We start from the raw sequence: 20,020 nt of genomic DNA, 5'->3' as shown, positions 1-20,020 counted from the left end.
CAGGAATAATGATTCTGTCTCTGAAAGCAGCCAGACTGTTGCTGATGCCACAGGAGGCGAAAGGACAACCTAGAGCCCGAGTCTCCTGGAGCCGTTGTGGCTTTCATGGGTAATAAAGCCCTGCCAACTTGGCAAAGGAGAGGATACCCTAGGAGAGGTTGGCCAGGGAAAAGGCAGGAGTGGGCTCGGAATCTGGGTGGGGGGGAGTGTCCTCCTTGATCACTCTTCCCTGCCCTCTAGTCTCCTTTTACTTAGGGATCTAGGAAGTGTTTGAAAAACAAAAAACAAGTTGATTTGAACAGGATAGAGGACAATGGTTTAGTTTCTCAACAGGGCAGAATTATGTGCTTTTAAATTGTTTTTAAAAAATAAAGATCAGGTCAGGCAGGTTGAATCTTGATTCTGGTGCTGCCTTTATTAGTTTAGTTTGAATAAGCAGCATATACTTTGGGCTTGGGACCCTCAGGGAGCCTAGAGCACCCTGAGATAGGTCCAGAAAAGGTTCTGGAAACAAGCTAGTTTCCTGTTTTTCCAACTACCTGGTATATAGGGACTCAGAAAATAAAAAATAATGATTTGAGAGCTGGGAAGCTATAAGCCTCATCTTCCTTGTAAAGTCAAAAATGATTGTTTGATTGCTTTTTTGAAGCACACTGGGAAGACATTAATCTCCTCTGTTTGTTCCCTTGTCACAAAGTTGGGTTAGATTCTTCCACCCCATTTTCTTAGTCACTGAGCCAACTGGATGATTCACTGAAAACTTCTTTGCCCCCAAATACCACCATCTGAGTTCATCAGATTTCAGTTACAATCAGTAACCCATCTAAATGTTTCTGCCCAGTGGACTCAGAGTGACCCAGAAGATTCTCAGTCTGAATCCATCCATCCAGGTATGGAGGTGTCTGCCTGGTAAATATCACCCACACCTGGCACAGCCTGGCATGCTCTTGGGAGCCTGGCAGAGAGCCCTGGGATTCAGTGGAGCAGAGTGAACTCGTTCTCACAGGGCATGGAGGAGAGGGCCGCGGATGCCTGTCTCATTGTCCTGAGCTGCTTCTGCCTGCCCCTCTAAGAGGTGCTTCCGAGGGCAGAGAACACAGGACTCCCATTCACAGAGTTGCCCCTTTTTGCTTCACATCCCCTCCCTCCATGACAGCGTCCCACACTGGCCCTCAGCTTTTGGTCCCTTCTTTCACTCTCGCTGTTAGCCTCAAAGACAGATTTTCTTTTTAATGTGGAAAATATATTTTAAATATATAACAATACAGAAAATAGTAAAGCCAAACCCATGACTCTAACATCCAGAATTAACAAATGTTAATGTTTTCTCAGATTTTTTTAAGCTGAAATATAGTTGACTTATAGTGTTGTGTTAGTTTCAGGTATACAGCAAATTGATATCAGTATATATATTCTTTTTCAGGTTCTTATCCCTTATAGGTTATTACACAGTACTGAATAGTTCCCTGTACAGTACAGTAGATACTTGTTGTTTCTCTATTTTATATGTAGCAGTCTGCATATATCAATCCCGGGGCTTCCTAGGTGGCGCTGGTGGTGAAGAACTCGCCTGCCAATGCAGGAGACATAAGAGACACAGGTTCAGTCCCTGGGTTGGGAAGATCCTCTGGAAGACGGCACAGCAACCCAGTCCAGTATTCTTGCCTGGAGAATCCCATGGACAGAGGAGCCTGGCAGGCTACGGTCCATAGGGTTGAAAAGAGTTGGACACAACTGGTGCAATTTAGCACACCCCTATGTTAATCCCAAACTCATAATTTCAGATTTTGTTTTAAGTATAGAAATATAACCTTACAAAGTTCAAAGCTCCTTTGTACCTATCCCTAGCCGATTCTCTCTCTCCTCTATGTTGCTCCACAGAAGTAAAATCTCTCTAGGGTTTGATATATATCTTTCCCCCACTCTGAAAAACTTTTCTACATATATGTGAATCGAAATATCATATTTGCTCTGAGTGCATCCTAAATTTGCATAAATGGTCTGTTGTGCACATCATTCCACAACTTGCTTTTTTCACTTAGCATCATGCTTTGCGACATATCTGTGTTGATACACGTGGATCATATTCTTTGAATTTAACTGAGGTGTCCATATCCATTGTATGAATATACCACATGTTATACATTTCTCTATTGATGGAAATTTTGATTATTTGTTAACTTAATGAATCCTGTTGCACATGTTTCTTGGTATATGCAAGTATGAGAGTTTCTCTGCTGCTGCTGCTGCTAAGTCGCTTCAGTCGTGTCCAACTCTGTGCGACCCCATAGACGGCAGCCCACCAGGCCCCACCGTCCCTGGAATTCTCCAGGCAAGAACACTAGAGTGGGTTGCCATTTCCTCCTCCAGTGCATGAAAGTGAAAAGTGAAAGTGAAGTCGCTCAGTTGTGTCCAACTCTTAGCGACCCCATGGACTGCAGCCTACCAGGCTCCTCCATCCATGGGATTTTCCAGGCAAGAGTACTGGAGTGGGGTGCCATTGCCTTCTCCCAGTATATATAATTTTTAAAAATGGAATGGCTAGCCAGGGGATGCACATTTTTGTCTTTATTTTCCCTAATTGTTCTTCAAAGAGGTTTACCAATTTATGCTTCCTTTGGAAGTAGTAGACCAATTCCTGTGTAACTGTGTATAATGATAAGTGCGTTGTCATGTTTCCATGGGCAATCTTCTTATGTATTCTTTATGGCTGCCTCTTTTATCTACACTATTGGGGTGTAAGCTTTCCATAGCTTCTAGAGGGATTTTCTGCATAGTCGTGAGCTTCCTTTGTGGCTCAGATGATAAAGAATCTGCCTGCAATGCGGGAGACCTGGGTTTGATCCCTGGGTTGGGAAGATCTACTGGAGGAGGGCATGGCTACCCACTCCAGTATTCTGGCCTGGAGAATTCCATGGACTGTATAGTCCATGGGATCACAAAGAGTTGGACATGACTGAGCCACTTTCACTTTCACATGTGCTTTATGCATATAGTTACATGATTAACTGATAAAAATTATTCTACTCCTCTTAAATTATTCTACTCCTCTATCTCCAAGAAAGGGATCTTTTCACATTCATCTTTATTTTCAGGTGAGGGGACTGAGTGCCAGAAAGGTGAAGTGATGCTTACTGCCTCAGAATTGGGTTTGTAGCCATTTCCAAGTATTCAGCCTGGGCTCCTGTGATTTTTCATAAAATCAGAAATGAGTTTGGGCCCCCTTGTCTCCCATCATGGCAGCCCCTGTGACCATTTACCTCTTGGGCTTCATAAGCCTCCATTGGGGTAGTCTAGGCCCATTCTGAATCTTGAATCCTGAAATCCTAAGCTATGATGGATCAGTCACATTGATATAGTGATCCTTCAAGGAATTTCCTTAGTTGGATCATAAATTTGGCTGGGTGGAACCATAACCTAGATCAACAGTGAGGTACAAGGTAGAAGTTGACTGCTTTCTCATGTAGCATTATGGAGGAATGCAGTCCAGAGCTGATATAGCAACTCAGCCTCACATATTAGTCCAGCTGCTGCTGCTGCTAAGTCACTTCAGTCGTGTCTGACTCTGTGCAACCCCATAGACAGCAGCCTGCCAGGCTCCGCCGTCCCTGGGATTCTCCAGGCAAGAACACTGAAGTGGGTTGCCATTGCCTTCTCCAATGCATGAAAGTGAAAAGTGAAAGTGAAGTCATTCAGTCGTGTCCAACTCTTCACAACCCCATGGACTGCAGGCTTCTCTGTCCATGGGATTTTCCAGGCAAGAATACTGCAGTGGGGTGCCATTGCCTTCTCCGATATTAGTCCAGAGACCCTGGCAATTCTCTTGTTGCTCCAGCATGCCTGGGAGGCTGTCTTCATTGTCATGATCCAAAATGGCTCACTATCATGTCCTATATCAAGGTAGTGGAAGTTATATGGGGCAGAGATTCAATAGGAGGAAAGGGCAGCCCCCTTCCTTAAGGGTATTAACAAGAAGTTACATGTATTATTTCTGCCAATCTATAGATGTATAGAAAGTAAGGCTGGAAAATGTAGTTGTTAATCTCAGTGGCCATGTGCCGAGTCAAATTTGAGGAGTTCTATTATCATGAGAGAGAGAGGAGATGCATATTCAGTGATACATTTCGTTCAGAAGACCATAGTTGCAGAGATTAGCCCCCAGGGTACAATAGTACAGACCCTAGAGCTGGACTTGTTGCATAATGTCCAAATGCAGTATAAATATTGCAGTTTCTCAGAGTTACCTGGAAAATAGTTTGGCTCAGATACATCTCTTTTCCGTTCTTAAAAAAACAAATGTATATTTAAAATGGTATCAGGACATTCTTTAAAGAGTCTAAAACAGAGTAGTGGAGTTTCACAGTCAGCAATGCCACCAAAGATCAACACCCAAAAATCTTGGTTCCCCTTCCAAAACAAAATCTCTGTCAAGCAGAAACGTAGGACGTGTTTTGCTATTGTGCACTATTCAAGAAAAATACTTGAACAAGAGCTAGTGCTTATAGCACAAAGCAGAGTATAAATTTGGTTCCAAAGTCATAGACTAAACACATTTTTTTCCCAAAATGTTTTTTCTGTCTCCACCGTCAAAAAAAAACACATGAAACAAAATGTCAGTTTGAATAAGGTTATAGAGAAAAACTTATTCCAAGGCCTGGACTATGGTTAGAATCAATGCATACTCCGCTTTTGGAACCCGGAAGCCATTTGGCTATCTTTGCAGAGTTAACAATTTGCATTTGTGAAAATGCCCAGGTAATAATACCCAAAGATGTTAAATCAATTCAGGTTGTTGATTTTCTTTGAAAACCTCTTCCAGAAGGACTTGGAGTTCTTTCTGGAATATGACTTAGGCTCCATTTCAGTGAGTTCAGTTAAGCAGGTATTTCTTGAACATCTATTATATATAAACCATGGTGCTCAGGAGAGAGAGGCTGATTAAAAAAAAAAAAAATCCCTTATTTTAGTAGTTGACAATCTAAATAGTTAGCTTAAAAACAAACTAGCAGACTGCCACACCTGTTATCAAGGCTCAAACACTGGGATCTGAAAAGATAGAGGAAATAAGACTCATTCCATCTGGGATGACTGAGGAAGATTCCTGAGAGGACAGGGGACTTGAACTGGATGTCAGCTCCTGAATACTGACAAAAACGGCATTTCATTGTCTCTTGACAGAGGCCAGTTTCTTTTGCTGTTTGAGGATAGATTTGGGCGCACTGGGGAATGCTGATTAGTGCCGTGTGACTCGTGTTGAATCATGCTGACTAATGTGTTCTAAATGGATTGATTCAACAATAAAGGGAACACTGAGAGTCAAGAGTTCAGATCCTGAATTTTATCATGTGATGAAGTATAAATCACTTAGCCTCCGTACTTCATTTTTTTGTCAATTAAAATGTGCTCCTGATGAGAAGCCAACAAATCACCTTGACTAGAAAGTGCTTTACAGAGCTCAAGGATAACAGAAATGCTTAACAACAATTCCCAGGACAGGCTTATGCAACCTTGGGTTATTCATGGTCCACACAGAATCAGAGCATCCATCACATGCTGCTCCCTAGCCATGTGAAACTTCTATTTCCTCACACATGCCATGAGAACTGACAAATAGTGCACTGCACTCACAAAAACTGACAGAGGAGCTTTTGAAAAATCTTCCTATATACCTACTGGGGTGTCTCTGTTTCTCGACAACAAATGTCGCCACAGAACTGAGAGCTTGCATTGCACACACAGCTCTTTCTCTCTTTTGACATCTCCGCAGCTAGACTGCTTGAGAACCTGGCCTTCCATGTCCAGATGTTTACTGAATTCTGAAGGCCCCCCCCAAAGGGCCCAAGTTCCTTTGTTGCTCTCCAAATCACTTCCCACAGAGACTGACCAATGTCCTGAAGGAGCCCTTCAATAGGGAGGATAAATGGAGGCAGATGAAGACATGACCCCCTGAGGCTCGCCCACGTCCACGCTAACAAAGGGTCTGAGGCACAACCTTGTAAGGAGCATTTTGGTCAGCAGCATCCCCTCGAGAGGCCAGGTCTCCCCCACAGGGCTGTTTTCAATGGCTCCCATCGCAGTGGAAGCCCTAGGCATTTGTTCAGGGCCGGGGTGTGCTAGGTATAGCACAAAACATCTAAATCATAGCCCCCAGCCTTTGTGAGGGCTTCCTGGCTACAGATGGCAGCTGGCTTTCTCAGGGGAAACCTGGGGGCAGTAGAGGAAGCTGAAGGGGGGCTCCCGAGTCTCTGGATGACCTCTTCCCACCCGGCCCAGAAAGGCTCCCCTTTTGTTTACAGCTATCGGCAGTCTAGCCAGGGCTGTGGGGCCTTAGTCCACACCTGTGCTGAGTTTCTGGGTGTCTCTGGTTTACGAAGCCATTGGCTCCCTGAGTAATAGATAGATAGGTACGCATGTCAGAGGACTGCCACCGGAAGGAAAAGTTTATTTAGACTGCTGGTGAGAAGCTAGTGCATTTCATGACAGCGATGGTTTTTCAAACATTCTTTCTCTTCCTCTCTCTCTCTATTTTTTTTCCTTTAGACCAACAGAGGCCATAGGGACACTATGACCTTTGTCTCAAGCTGATGGGGGCGTGATTTGTGAAATGAAACAGGACCGGGCTGCTTGGAAGAAGGAAACGGAAGCCAACATAATGGGGATTAATTAGTTGATTGCTGTTGAGATGGTAACAGATTTGCTCCCCCACCCCTTTACCATTGAGCCAGCCATCTCAGACCTAGCAGGGAAGGTGAAGATGAAGAGGCCTTTGTTCAGGTCTCTAGATGCTTGGGGCTGAAGGCTTTGCCGCCATGGGATGGCAACAGCCATAATAATAATAATTTGCACTTATATAGCACCTTTCAACCAGGCACCTCAAAGCGGTTTAACCACATTAATTAATTAAAGCCCACAATCCCCCTGGGGAGAGGAGGAGGATGACTAACAGGATTTGTAATTACAGGAGGGAACATTTCCGAATAAAGTATTGTCCACCAAATAAAAAGAGTAGGTGTAAAGGAATTGGGGTCTCCAAAGAGTAACTGATTCAGAAATGAAATCTTGGAAGGATGGGGGAGGCTGAGGGAGGGCATGGGCGTGGGGGTCTGCTCTTGTGTCACAGGGAGGTCAGTGGGCTCAGAATTCACTGACAGGTTCGGATCCAACTGAGAAGCGGGACACGTATGGTATTAGTGGCATTTGGAAGGTCATTAGTGGTACATGTATTGTGGTGTAAATTCAAGTTTCACTGGTATATTGTGTAGAGCCCTGCAGGACAAAGAGTGAGATTCATGCAGTGTTTAATAAAGGATGAAATGATTTCTTTAGATTTAAAGCCCAAGGCTGGGCCAGTCAATGAGCAAATCAATCAATTGGTGACCCATAGGATAATTTAGTCATTTTCAGCAGAAGACCCAGCCTACTCCTCGTACCGCATGAGGTTTCCAAACGAAGCATCAAAGCTGGGGGGTTCAGCCCCTTCAAAGCCAGGCATCAAATCTTCCCAGCCTTTGACATTGGGACCTCTTTCCCCCAACTTGTTGCTGACACTCAGGCTGTCCTCTATAAAATCACTCTGTATCTGCTTCCCCTTCAGAGGTTTATAAATGCCTTGGGTGCTAGAATCAAGTTTTGTCCTATCTCATGTCTGCCATCAATGCCCAACAGAGTGTCGTACCCGAAGTAGGTACCTGATCAGCGAAGAATGGTTAAATGACAAAGTCTTTTAACAAAACTCAGCATTTGTTGAACACGTCCCAAATGCTAAGGCAAAGCTCAGAAACATAGGTTATATGTATTATGAGGAATGGAAATGACTCATGTACTCCCAGCTATAATATAAAGCAGAATAAAATAAAGTCGACATTGTAGATGTACGCCCCAGTCACAGGCTGAAAGCGCAAAGGAAGGACATTTTATGCAGCTGGAGTGAATCAAGGAAGATATTCCTGGAGAGCAAACAATGCACCAGGCATTGGAAGGTGAGAAAGATTTTGGTGGACCTGGAAGAGGTGGAGGATACCGAGTTTCCAGACTGTGGTCATCTGTCTCCTTCAGAGCGAGGGGCCTTTGGAGAGCTTGCAGTCTTCAATAGAACATTTGTGGAAACCAGGCTGAGTTTTTGCAGCTGATTCAATGTACATTTCCTATGAATTCTTGAAGATGAGCTGACTAATTTGAAACAGCCAGGGACTATTCGGGAAGTTGAGAAAGATATTTTGTTCTCTGTAACTATTAATTCGCTCTCTCTGCACTTTTACTGTCCACCAAGAAAGAAAAGCTAAGCAGTTCACACATTAAACAGGGCACTTAGGAATGTCTGAGAAAGGAATGAGGAAAATATATCTCAATCCCAAATGTTAAAGATTAAATAGCTTCCTACTTAAGGTCGAAGATTTTTCTCTTTTCAGTTTTTGACCGTGCTGGGTCTTCGTGGCTGCGTGCAGGCCTTCCCTGGTTGCAGTGAGTAGGGGCTACTCTCCAGCTGCGGTGTGCAGGCTTCTCACTTGAATGACTTCTCTTGTGGAGCACGGGATCTAGGTGCAGGGCTTTTAGTAGATGTGCGCATGGGCTTAGTTGCCCCGTGGTATGTGGGATCTTAGTTTCCAGATCAGGAATCGAACCCATGTCCCCTCCATTGGCAGGCGAATTCTTAGCCACTGGACCACCAGGGAAATCCGAGGCCTTTTTTTTTTGACCCCAGAAAACAGTAAGACAGTGCTCTCTGCTCAGGGATTGACAGACAAACCAGTCCCTGTGCTCTCCTGCTCCAAGGTCCACCAGGACTTTCATCACAAACTGAGCTGCCAGGAAAGGACCTAAGCACTGTCTTTGCATCGTGCCGACACTCAGTGTTGCTGTGTGTGTCTCACACACACACACACTGTAGTTGCAGCCGCTCATCTTACCGCCTCACAGTCTCGCATGATAGGACTTTACGTCATTCCTTCTTCAAAGATGAGGGATGAGGCAAGAAAAGTTGTCTCTTGCTAGAACGTGATGGGATGTGGATTTGAACCCTGGCAGTCTTGCTTCTTCCCCTCTTCCCCCTCACCCCTGTACTCTTTCTGTTCGTATCTGTTACAATCTTTCTTAGTCACCCTCACTAACATACTCAGCAAAATACTGTACACATAGTAGGAATTCAGTGAATATTTTCCAAATAAAAGAATCATCAGAGCAGTACTGGTAGTTGGATCTTCCAGTAGAAGTGACTGCAGAGAATATGGTAGAGGATCTATCACTGCCTTCTTCTCTTTTCATTAAAAATGGGGAGACGTGTAGGAAAGCTGCCCCAGGGAATATTGACAAGGAAGAAGACACAGGTGGCACTCCTGAGCTGAAAGTCTGCCAAACTGGTACCACTCATGGAATGCTAGTGAAGCATCTTGTATTATTGATTACTTTTATTGAACTTGGATGTAATGCATGGGATGTATTTCTTGTGATTTCTTGGGATGTACGTACCCGTACATATGTAAGGCAAAGTCCAGATTTTGTCTTCCTAAGTGTGCTAGCATCCTACCTGCTCTGCTGATGTGCTGTAGTCCTGGTGAAGATTCAGAAGTGCGTGGTCCCTGTCAGCCCATGGAGTAAACACTTTTGAATTAACTCAGAAGTGCCAAACTCTATGCCTAGTGTCTTTTAGTTTGATGTTGTGAACAAATCCCGGAGATGGGATTGTAGAAGTTTGTCCTGCAAACCCAGGATTGCCAAATGAGAATTCTGGAAATTGGCAATGAGGATTAGGTAATGGAGGACAGGGGAACGAAAGTAAGAGGAAGTGCAAAATATCAGATTCTGACCTAAGCAATCATGGTCTTAGAACCACTTGGGAGTGTCATTTTTTCCCTAAGCTTTGGTTTTAATACTATCACCATCACTTTTGTCTGATGGCCATGAAAGGAACGTCTTTACAGAATCCAGCAGAGGCCACTTTTGCTCAGATGGAGCGAAACAGTCCATTGCTCCTCTCAGATGAATAACCTAAGTGGGAGAGAAAGCACATGGCCTACTTTGAATTTCAGTGAAGGTGGGATTCAGATGTAGCACAAGTGCTCCAGAACTCTGAACAGAACTTGGAGGAGAGAAGACCAATCAATAGTGGGCCTAAGTCAGGACAGACTTGGTTTTGTTGCTGAAAGCAACTCCCTGAAATCTCAGTGACTTAAAACCACGTCTGTGCATAACTGAGAGACCCTCCCCAGAGGCTGTCCTCTGTGTGATGATGCAGTTCTTCAATTCAGTATCAACATGCATTTCACATTTGCCAATGGGGGGAGGTGTTGTATACTAGCAATTAAGTGCCTCTTCCAAGAAACAACACATAATCACTTCTTTCATGGCCAAGTAATCATGCATCCACCCATCCCCAACTCCAAGGAGCTGGGAACCTCGACTGTATTGGGAAGGAAAGGAGAACTGGAGATTGGTAAACACTCGCAATGTCTGCCACAGACTCTAGACCCAGCAAGTGGTAAACATCTCCTTCCTTCACATCCACCGCTTGTTCCTTTCCCTTGGATTACTGGGCATTTAGCAAAGACTTATGGTGTAGAGTTGAAAACTGAAGACCAAATAATTTTGTAGCCCATTTTAGTCCACAAAATGGTGACCTTTTTGAAAAAGAGGAGCAGCAAAGGAAAATCAATTAACTTTGGGTTCTTTTCCCTTAAGCTATCGATACTAATAACTCTAGGAAAGGATAATGGGTTAAAGGCAGCCATGGCCCAATTTAAATGATATCTAAGACAGAATGACTCACCTTAAGTTGCCCAGGACCATCATGCTTTGTGTGAAAAGACATCTGGAAATGTGCCCTCCTGCCTCCATCCCGTCCCTTGTTACCAGACATGATTCAAATTCCCTCTAAGCCCTGTGATTTTTCCAGAAAGCAGCTTTCCCAGCAGCAGAGAGAGAGAGAGAAGAAAAAAGAAACTTTCCCTTATTATTCTTCCAATAATGAATTCCTGCTCTGAGTGGGCTGCTTCCATGTGTTTTCAGTCAAGTGCTGATGGCAGCCTTGCTGGGGGACATTTCCAAGAGGCTGTGGACATAATGGCTGCGGTCTCATATTGACAAGAGCTGCTCTCAGTTTTCCTTCCAGTTTAGCCCTCCTGAGCCCTGAAATCCAAGATGAGAAATGATTCACGAGATCTCGCTGGTGAACCAATATGGCTGCCACACCTCTCTGCTCTTTTGAACTAAGTAAAAATGCATGCTTTTGAAGCTTCCCTTAGAGAGATTTGTTGACATGGATCCTAGTAACTTTAAAAGGTCCTACCTTTCTTAGACTAAACCAGTTCTTTGTAGATGCCAAGATCTCCTTTCTTCAGGACTGAAATGTAGTTTTGACTTGCTTTGACATCAGAAGAACAAAAGGAGAAATTGGGTCACACCATTTCCTGCCTAAAACCTAATCTCAAGAACGCAAGATGCTTCCAAGTAAGCCGTGGTGGTAGGTCATGTTTGCTAAGGGAACCAACCTACTCCTTTTCCCCAAAGCAAATGTATTCAGATAATAATTCAATTTCAGCTTACTTACAAGAATTTGAGCAAACGATTATAGTTAGGCTCTTTCCATTGAGAAGAAACTCAGTTACTCCGGTAAAAGGGAACAGATGTTGTTAAGGGTACAAGGGGTTTGGAATTGGAAAATCTTGAGGAGCAAAGGCAACCCTGGGGCTTCGTTACCTTAGAGTCTCTGCTTCTCTCTGTATACATGCCCAAGGCAACTCTCTCCCAGCAGACATGCCCTGCATACTACAGTTCTGCTTATTCAGAACTTCAGCTGGCATATACTCGTCTTGGTCTCTTGAGCTCCTCTCTGTCCATCTCAGCCTTTCAACTCCAAGTCTGTTGGCATTTTTCCTTGGTATTTAGTAGTTGGAATTCCTAGGAGAAAGTATGATTGATGTAGAATCATCTTATTGTTTTTTCTCAGATAACATCATTGGTCACTAGCCAGCCAGTCTACTGTGGGCTGAAGGAGGAGCTGAAAGCATGGCTGCCTCAGCAGTAGCAGATATGGGCAAGGCAACTCCATAGAGAGGCCATGGAGAGTGAGGCAGGAATGATGAGCCATCGTGCACTGTTTATACCCTTAACCAGACTTCTGCACAGATTCTCATTCTCTCTCTTTTTCTGTCGCCCCTTCTCATCACTGTAGACACCCCCCATCACAGCCTGGTCTCCCACTATTGCTCATCCCCCACCCCTGAGTTCTAGGCGGTTCCCACGTGGTTCTATTGGTAAAGAATGCACCTGCCAAAGCAGGAGATGTAAGAGATGCAAATTTGATCCCTGGGTTGGAAAGATCCTCTGGAGGAGGAAATGGCTACCCACTCCTGTATTCTTGCCTGGAGAATCCCACGGACAGAGGAGCCTGGCGGGCTGCAGTCCACAGGGTCACAAAGAGTCGGACACGACTGAAGCAACGTAGCATGCGTGCACATACCCCTGACTTCTGTATCCTGCTTCTCATCCTGTGAAAGTACCCAGCCACAGAGGTGGATGACTGGGATGGAAGGAAGAGATCTTAACATGTATGTGAGAATAGAAGGAAAACTGGGGGAGGTGTGATATGGAAGGAGGAATGGAAATAAAATCCTTTCTTAGTGAAAGAAAATCTCATTCCCACCAGAAGCACACTTTCACCAGAAGCACCACTTTCCTCTTTCTCCCAATCTTTACAGCAATTTCCCTCTCCCCAAAACCAGACATCTGCAGAAGCAAAAAAAAAAAAACATCCACTGAGGAACGCCAACCAAGCAGAGAGGGAAGGTATTCTGGCTCAACTAATCCTTAAGACCTTCTGACCCCTGATGATGAACCGTAGAATGCTTGGATGAACCATAGCATTCGAAGTCCCCATCCCAGATCCTTGCCTTTCCCTGGCCCCACCTAGGCTTCAGGGAGCCCTGATCTCAGATCCTTGAATAGTAAATGCCAAACAATTTACTTTCAAACTAAGGTTTAGAAAACCAATGAAGGACGCTGTTTAAATAAGGTCTTTGCCAATTGTGTCCTCCCAAGATGCACAAAGCTCTTCCTTGGCAGTTTTCACAAATCTTCATGATGCTTTTGGAGGACTGGTCATGTGTAGTGTTGCCCTATTTCAACTGAGTCAGAGAAATTGTGCTTGTGTAAATTCCACACATCAATAGAGGACTAGGGAGAAAATTGACTTGTGATACTGAGCTTCGCCTTTTACTCATTATAGACCATTCCCTTTATCTCTCATCAGATAATAAAAATCCAACCCAAACCATCTACATTCAGATTTCAGTATTTCCATATTCCTTTCAGTGGACATGAGGCTAGAAATGAATTCAAGGGAAATCTAGACAACCCTGTGTTTTCCTGCTCTCTCCTGAGCCCTGAGTATGTTAGTGTTGATTAAAACACAGGTTGACCCTTGACCTATGACTGACACTTTTATCTACTGACTAAAATTTGAACTGTGGTGTTGGAGAAGACTCTTGAGAGTCCCCTAGTCTGCAAGGAGGTCAAACCAATCAATCCTAAAGGAAATCAGTCCTGAATACTCATTGGGGGGACTGATGCTGAAGCTGAAGCTCCAATTCTTTGGCCACCTGATGTGAACAGCTGACTCATTAGAAAAGATCCTGATGTTGGGAAAGACTGAAAGCAGAAGAAGGGGATGACAGAGGATGAGATGATTGGATGGCATCACCGACTCAATGGACATGAGTTTGAGCGAGCTCCAGGAGTCGGTGATGGACAGGGAAGCCTGGGGTGCTGCAGTCCATGGTGTCGGACACCACTGAGCGACTGAACAACAACAACAAAATTGCAGTTTCCCTAGGAATCTAAGATGGCAGAGGAGGCGGTGCTAATGGTGTTTCTAAACCCGTTGCTATGAGATTCTAGAGCCAGTTTCATGGATCACTTCCAGATCTCTGCTCATTCCATTTGAAATCTGGGTTTGAAATCTCTTGCTATTGGCTGTCCCCTGGGATCTGAGGGCCCATCTGGGGTTTGTCTGATGTCTCTCCCTCCCACCATCCCCCTCCACAGTCATTACTACTCTAACAGCTTGAAAGTTGATGCAAAGATGGAGCAGAAGCCAGTTTGGCTTTCCCCCAGTTCTCCAGGCCCCTCTGGGGTTAATCAGCAAACAACCACCTATCTTTGTGTTAAAAATAAAAGCCTCTCTAACTAGAACACCTGGAGGAGACCCATAGGAAAGCTTAAGATGAAACCAGTTCTGCAGTAATTATTCTGACCATCACTCTGTTTAAGCTTAATTCAGACTCTGCAGACAAAAACAGTTTGCTAAACCCAAGCAATGGCCTGGATGGACCTATAATTCTTAATGTACCTTAACCCACTTTGAGTTTTGCTAATACCCCACATCTCAGCTCCCAAGTCTCCTTATGCTGTGTACTTCAGGCAGCATCTCCCCATTTCAAGTTTAGCAAAATGCCCTGAGTGCATCTCGCTGGTAGTGGCCCCCTCCCAGCCCTTTCCCTACCTTCCCAGACCATCTGATGGTGGTTGTTTGCACCTTGCAGAAGTAACAGAACTTCTTGCCTGGGGCTTCTGACCACTCCTTTTAATAACTGATCCAAATGCCCTTAAGTGTTAGGTGATTACCTGTGCTGAGGAAAGGGACCAGGGGCTGGGGGTGCAGAACAGATGGGCAGGGAGTGCATGGAAAACAATTCCTTGCTGGTTTCTGCTAAGGCCGCCATAACAGAATACCACTGCTGCTGCTGCTGCTAAGTCACTTCAGTCGTGTCCGACTCTGTGTGACCCCACGGATGGCAGCCCACCAGGCTCCCCCGTCCCTGGGATTCTCCAGGCAAGAACACTGGAGTGGGTTGCCATTTCCTTCTCCAATGCATGCAAGTGAAAAGTGAAAGTGAAGGCGCTCAGTCGTGTCCGACCCTCAGTGACCCCATGGACTGCAGCCTTCCAGGCTCCTCCATCCATGGGATTTTCCAGGCAGGAGTACTGGAGTGGGGTGCCATTGCCTTCTCCGAACAGAATACCACAGAAGAGCTTAAACAGCAGAAAGTTATTTTCTCCCAGCTCTGGAAGCTAGAAGTCCAAGCTCGAGTACCAGGTGCTTTGGTTTCTCCTGGGGCCTTTCTCCTTGGCTTGCAGATGGATGCCTTCTTGCTGTGTTCTCATGCAGCCTTTCTTTACGTGCACTCCTAGTGTCTCTTCCTCTTTTTGTAAGGACACCTTGGATTAGGGTCTCCTCTTATGACCTCGTTTAACCTTAATTACCTCCTTTTAAAGGAGATAATGTTGCCAGAACTTCTGATTTTTCAAGGGAAGCCAGAATTCTGGATCTTCAGATGACATTTTTCTTCAAATAAATCTTTACATTATGGAAAGTAATTCAAAAATTATAAAATACTGTAGGTCAAATAAACACATTTACAGTCTAAATGAACCCTGGAGGCTGGCAGATTTCCATTCTCAGAATACTAGAAAGACATCTATAATGTCATCACATGAGGATGTAGGTGTTTAAGAGCTCAGGGTCAAGAGTACACTGTTGGGTTCATATTCCAGCCCACCACTTACTAGCTTTGTAATCTTGGGCAAATTATGCATGTAACTCAGAGGTTTTATAAGAATGAAATCAGTTAATACATGTAGATGCCTAGAAGAATGCCTGCTTCCTAGTAAGAAACTAATATCTGAGCCAGTATTATTAGGTAGTATCAATAAACCTCTTGGTTTCCTCATCTGTAAAATGCAGACCATGTTTGCCTTACCTGTCCCCCAAAGGAAATAAATGTAAATGAAAGGATTTACAAAAGTGTGAACATTACTAAGAAATACACCATGCATAATTTTTGCTACAGTACCTATAAATGAGACTCAGCCTTGCGCCATACAGGCATGGGAATCCCTAGGAGGAGGAGGAGGAGGAGGACAGTGGTGACTGGATCTGGTCTTCTTTTTCTTTCAAGGGTCACTTGGCCATATTGCTGTTCTTAGAATTTGGTGAGTTTTTCTTATTTTATGACATTTTTAAACATTCAGCAACATAGAGGAAACAGTCTATGAACACCCAAGTAACTTATCTAGATTTAATCTTTGTTAACATTCGTCTTAGTGAGCATTCCTGGCAGAATGTAGGAATGGAATGTGACAGAGATGCAGTAAGGAAATGGGGTGGGGGGAGGAGTGGGCTTAATGGTGCTGAATGGGAGAGACCGGGAGTTTTAACTCCCTCAGAGACTCCTCGTATTTTGCAAGAAAGTAAAACCCAATCAGTTGTAGATGATTCCTTTTTTTAGATAGGGTCCAAAGAAGTGGTTTTTGTGAGGGATTGTTTATTAGAGATGATACATTAATACCATCTTAATGATAGGGCATTATAACCTGGGACGCAGAAACTTTTTCATTATTTATAAGGTTTTTATTGTTGTTTTTAAGGGTTTGGGGGTTTTTTTGTTGTTATTTTTAAGGTTTTATACATGAACATATTCATATATTGCTTGTGTAATTGAAAACTTAAAATGTCTAAAGAGACTTTTAGAGTACAAATGTCTGTCATAAAGGATTTAGGTAATGAAACTGTGGCGGATGTGTGAGAAGCCCAGTAAAATCATGGTGATATAAGAAAGGTTGGTCACTAAAAATGAAAGGCTTGAGGAGCAGAAACATTCAAAGAAAGTATATGCCAATTATAAAGGGCTCTTCTGTTGAAGCATGTAAAAGGGTCTCTAAGACACATTGCCCCATTTCTCAACATGAGCTCTTAACTGCATGTAAATGCAAAAGCTTCTACCCTGGAAAGGATGCCTTCCAACACGAAAGCAACTAAACCTTGCTTTAAAATTCTATTATTCAGACCCTCATTCATTTAAGCTGACATTCCTCCTCAATTGAGGCAAATCATCAAAGCTTTATTGTATTGAGAACCTTGAATTCAGCAACAAAGAGCGTGGGGTTTGGAGGGAAATGTGGAGGGGGGAAGAGGCTGAGAGCTCTGAGACCCAAAGAACCGGGGAGGGGAGGTAGGGGAGGGGAGGGCTGGAGTCCTGAGAGGCAGAGGGGAGAGCAAAGGAAGTAAAAGAGAGGGACTACCGGAGGCAGCTCTTTGCTGCAAAGCTGCCCCTTGTTAATCAACATGGCAGAAAGCAAAACCAGCCTGCAACTCTGTCCTCCCAAATATTTTTCCAGAGTCAGGACAAGAAGGAAGAGAGGGAATAGGGAAAGCATTTCCCTTTCTTCCTTCATTCAGGGGCCTCTGGAGTCTCCTGTCCCTGGTGCCCTGAGCCGCAGCACAAGGCCTGGCAGGAAGTTGCCCCTGAACCTGGATCCCAGAGCTCCCCCTCCCTCCTTTCATCAGTTCCATCTGGCCCAGTGGCACCTCCACCCCAGGCTTCCAGCAGGCTCTCTCTTCCTTTCTGGCGTGATTTACTGCAGGATGTACGAAGTGGGATGTAGAATATATTGGGTGCATTGTTGAGGCATCAGGCAAGAAAGGATCTTTGAAATGTGAGGATGTCACCCACAGACTTTTATTGAGCATCTACGATGTCTAATGAGAATAAAGTAAAATTTGTAAGACAGACTTGAAAGCCTAAGGGAAAACTGGGTTTTTCAATTAAGTAAAATACTGATTTTGAAAAGCAAATTACAGTAGTCCCTCCTTTTCCATGGTTTCACATTCTATGCTTTCAGTTATCCACCATCAACCATGGCCCAGAAATACTAACTGGAAAATCCCAGAAATAAACAGTTCTTAAGTTTTAAATTGCAAGCCCTTCTGCGTGATGCAACCTTGCACTGTTCAGCTCCATTCGGCCCTAGACGTGAATCATCTCTTTGTCCATCGTATCTATATTGTATGCTCTACCCACCCATTAGTCTCTTAGTAAAGACGCTTACTCCTTGGAAGGAAAGTTATGACCAATCTAGACAGCATATTAAAAAGCAGAGACATTACTTTGTCAAAAAAGGTCTGTCTAGTCAAGGCTATGGTTTTTCCAGTGGTCATGTATGGATGCGAGAGTTGGACTGTAAAGAAAGCTGAGCGCTGAAGAATTGATGCTTTTGAACTGTGGTATTGGAGAAGACTCTTGAGAGTCCCTTGGACTGCAAGGAGATCCAACCAGTCCATCCTGGAGGAGATCAGTCCTGGGTGTTCATTGGAGGGACAGGTGCTAAAGCTGAAACTCCAATACTTTGACCACCTCATGCAAAGAGTTGACTCATTGGAAAAGACTCTGATGCTGGGAGGGACTGGGGGTGGGAGGAGAAGGGAACAACAGAGGATGAGATGGCTGGATGGCATCACCGACTCGATGGACATGAGTTTGAGTGAACTCCAGGAGTTGGTGATGGACAGGGAGGCCTGGCGTGCTACAATTCATGGGGTTGCAAAGAGTCGGACACGACTGAGCGACTGAACTGAACTGAACTGAGCCTTCTGGGTTATCAGATTGACTGTATCACAGTGCTTGTGTTCAAGTGACCCTTATTTTACTTAATAATGGCCCCAAAATGCAAGAGCAGTGATACTGGTGCTTTGGTTGTGCCAGAGAGAAGCAGTGAAGTGCTTCCTTCAAGTGAAAAGGTGAACTTTCTTGACTTGAAAAGGTTACAATATATTGGGTTCAGTACTTTCCCCGGTTCAGGCACTGGGGGTCTTAAATTTACATCCTCTGCAGATTAGCAGGGGCTACTGTAGTCCCAGGTGGTCTTTTTCCTGCACCAAAAGAGTCGTCAAGGACGCAACAGACTTATGTGGACACCGTGGAGCAGACAGATCCTGGTGCCCAGCGACCTGCTGAGAGTAACTCAAAGGAGGCTATAGGACTTTAGCTTCCAGACTGCCACCTTCCAACTCTGTGACCTCAGTGAATGCACATGACCTCCCTGCATCACAATTTCCCAATATGTAAAATGGTTACAGAGATAATCTGTCTCATTTTCAGCCTGAGGGACCCATGAGGGTGAGCAAGTAGACAAATAGGTGATTTTCCAGCCTTCGCTGTGATCTGAACCAGGGTTACTACATTGACCCATCCTCCGGCTTTAAGATAAATCAGGTCATGTTATTCTTCTGCTCAAAACTCTGAAGTGGCTCCCTTTTCACTGAGACTGGAAGCAAAGTCTCTCCCCTGTTCTTAAAGCCCCCCGTGCCCAGAAGCACCTGGTGTCCCATCTCAAAGCTCCCCACCCACTTACCTGCTACAGCCACCCAGGTCTCCAAGCCCTTACTCTGGTTACCAGAAACCCTTCCCCGTGGGGTCTCTGCAACTCCAAACCCTTTGTCTGAATGCTCTTTCCCCAGACAGTCTGTAGCTGATGCCCACACCTCTTTCCCCAGATTCTGGCATGACTCTCTGACTGCTTAGTTTTTGCCAAAATGTCGTCTTCTCCATGAGACCTACCCAGTTTAAGCTGCAGCCCACTCTCCCTCCCCCCATCCTGTTCTACCCGTGCTTTCCCCAAGCACCCATCACCAGGCAACAGCACAAATAACTCACTGTGTTTACCATTCGTTGTGTGTCTTCCCCGCTAGTTTAAGCCCTGGTGGGCAGGCATCTTTGATTGTGTCCTAAGCACCTTGAGCAGTGTCAGGCACATTAAGGACCCTCAATAAATAGGTTGGATCTTTCTCAGAGGTCCAGGGTATAAAGCAGACCAAGAAGGGCTACTCCAGTTGAAGGGAATACGAGCTCAAAATCTCCTCCACCATCTCTGCAGGCTCTCTGTGGAATACTTCTTGCTCTAATGAGGAGGTTTGAAAACTCCTATGTAAAACCTGTGTCTGAGATACAAAGTGCCATGTCAAGTCCAAAGGCCTGGCATAAACATGTTGGTACAAACAGACACCAGGTTGGTAGAGTAATGAAGGAATTGGAGGGGTAGCAGGGCAGGGACAAGGATCCCAGGACTGGGTCTTTGCTGCCTTCACCACTCAGCCAAGCCTTACTTGTCTATTCTTCCTTTGTTTCACACAACATAACTATGATGATTTTAGACTGGAAAACACATTTTTAAGGACGTTTGTTGAGTAGCT

General features: G+C 44.5%; 1 protein-coding gene across 9 annotated transcripts in view; it reads left to right on the top strand.

The window, feature by feature from the left end:
- RAD51B (RAD51 paralog B) overlaps positions 1-20,020 on the top strand; it is a 738,822-nt gene that overhangs the window by 614,522 nt on the left and 104,280 nt on the right. For 8 of the 9 annotated variants that reach the window (XR_015134112.1, XR_015134116.1, XR_015134113.1 and 5 more), the window contains one exon: positions 6,541-7,020. The exons of the other annotated variant lie outside the window; for it this stretch is intronic. Coding sequence is in view for 5 of the 8 variants with exons in the window: in XM_086320099.1 (XP_086176225.1) it covers positions 6,541-6,557 (17 nt within the window). In the remaining 3 variants the exon portion in view is untranslated. Of the gene's footprint in view, positions 1-6,540; positions 7,021-20,020 lie in introns of those variants that run through there. 9 annotated transcript variants of the gene reach the window in all.

This window comes from Bos grunniens, chromosome 10 (assembly GCF_055505025.1).
Source record: "Bos grunniens cultivar Pamir isolate PY7600 chromosome 10, Bosgru_T2T1.0, whole genome shotgun sequence".
Classification (NCBI taxonomy): domain Eukaryota; kingdom Metazoa; phylum Chordata; class Mammalia; order Artiodactyla; family Bovidae; genus Bos; species Bos grunniens.
This window is presented reverse-complemented; position numbering and strand designations above follow the sequence as displayed.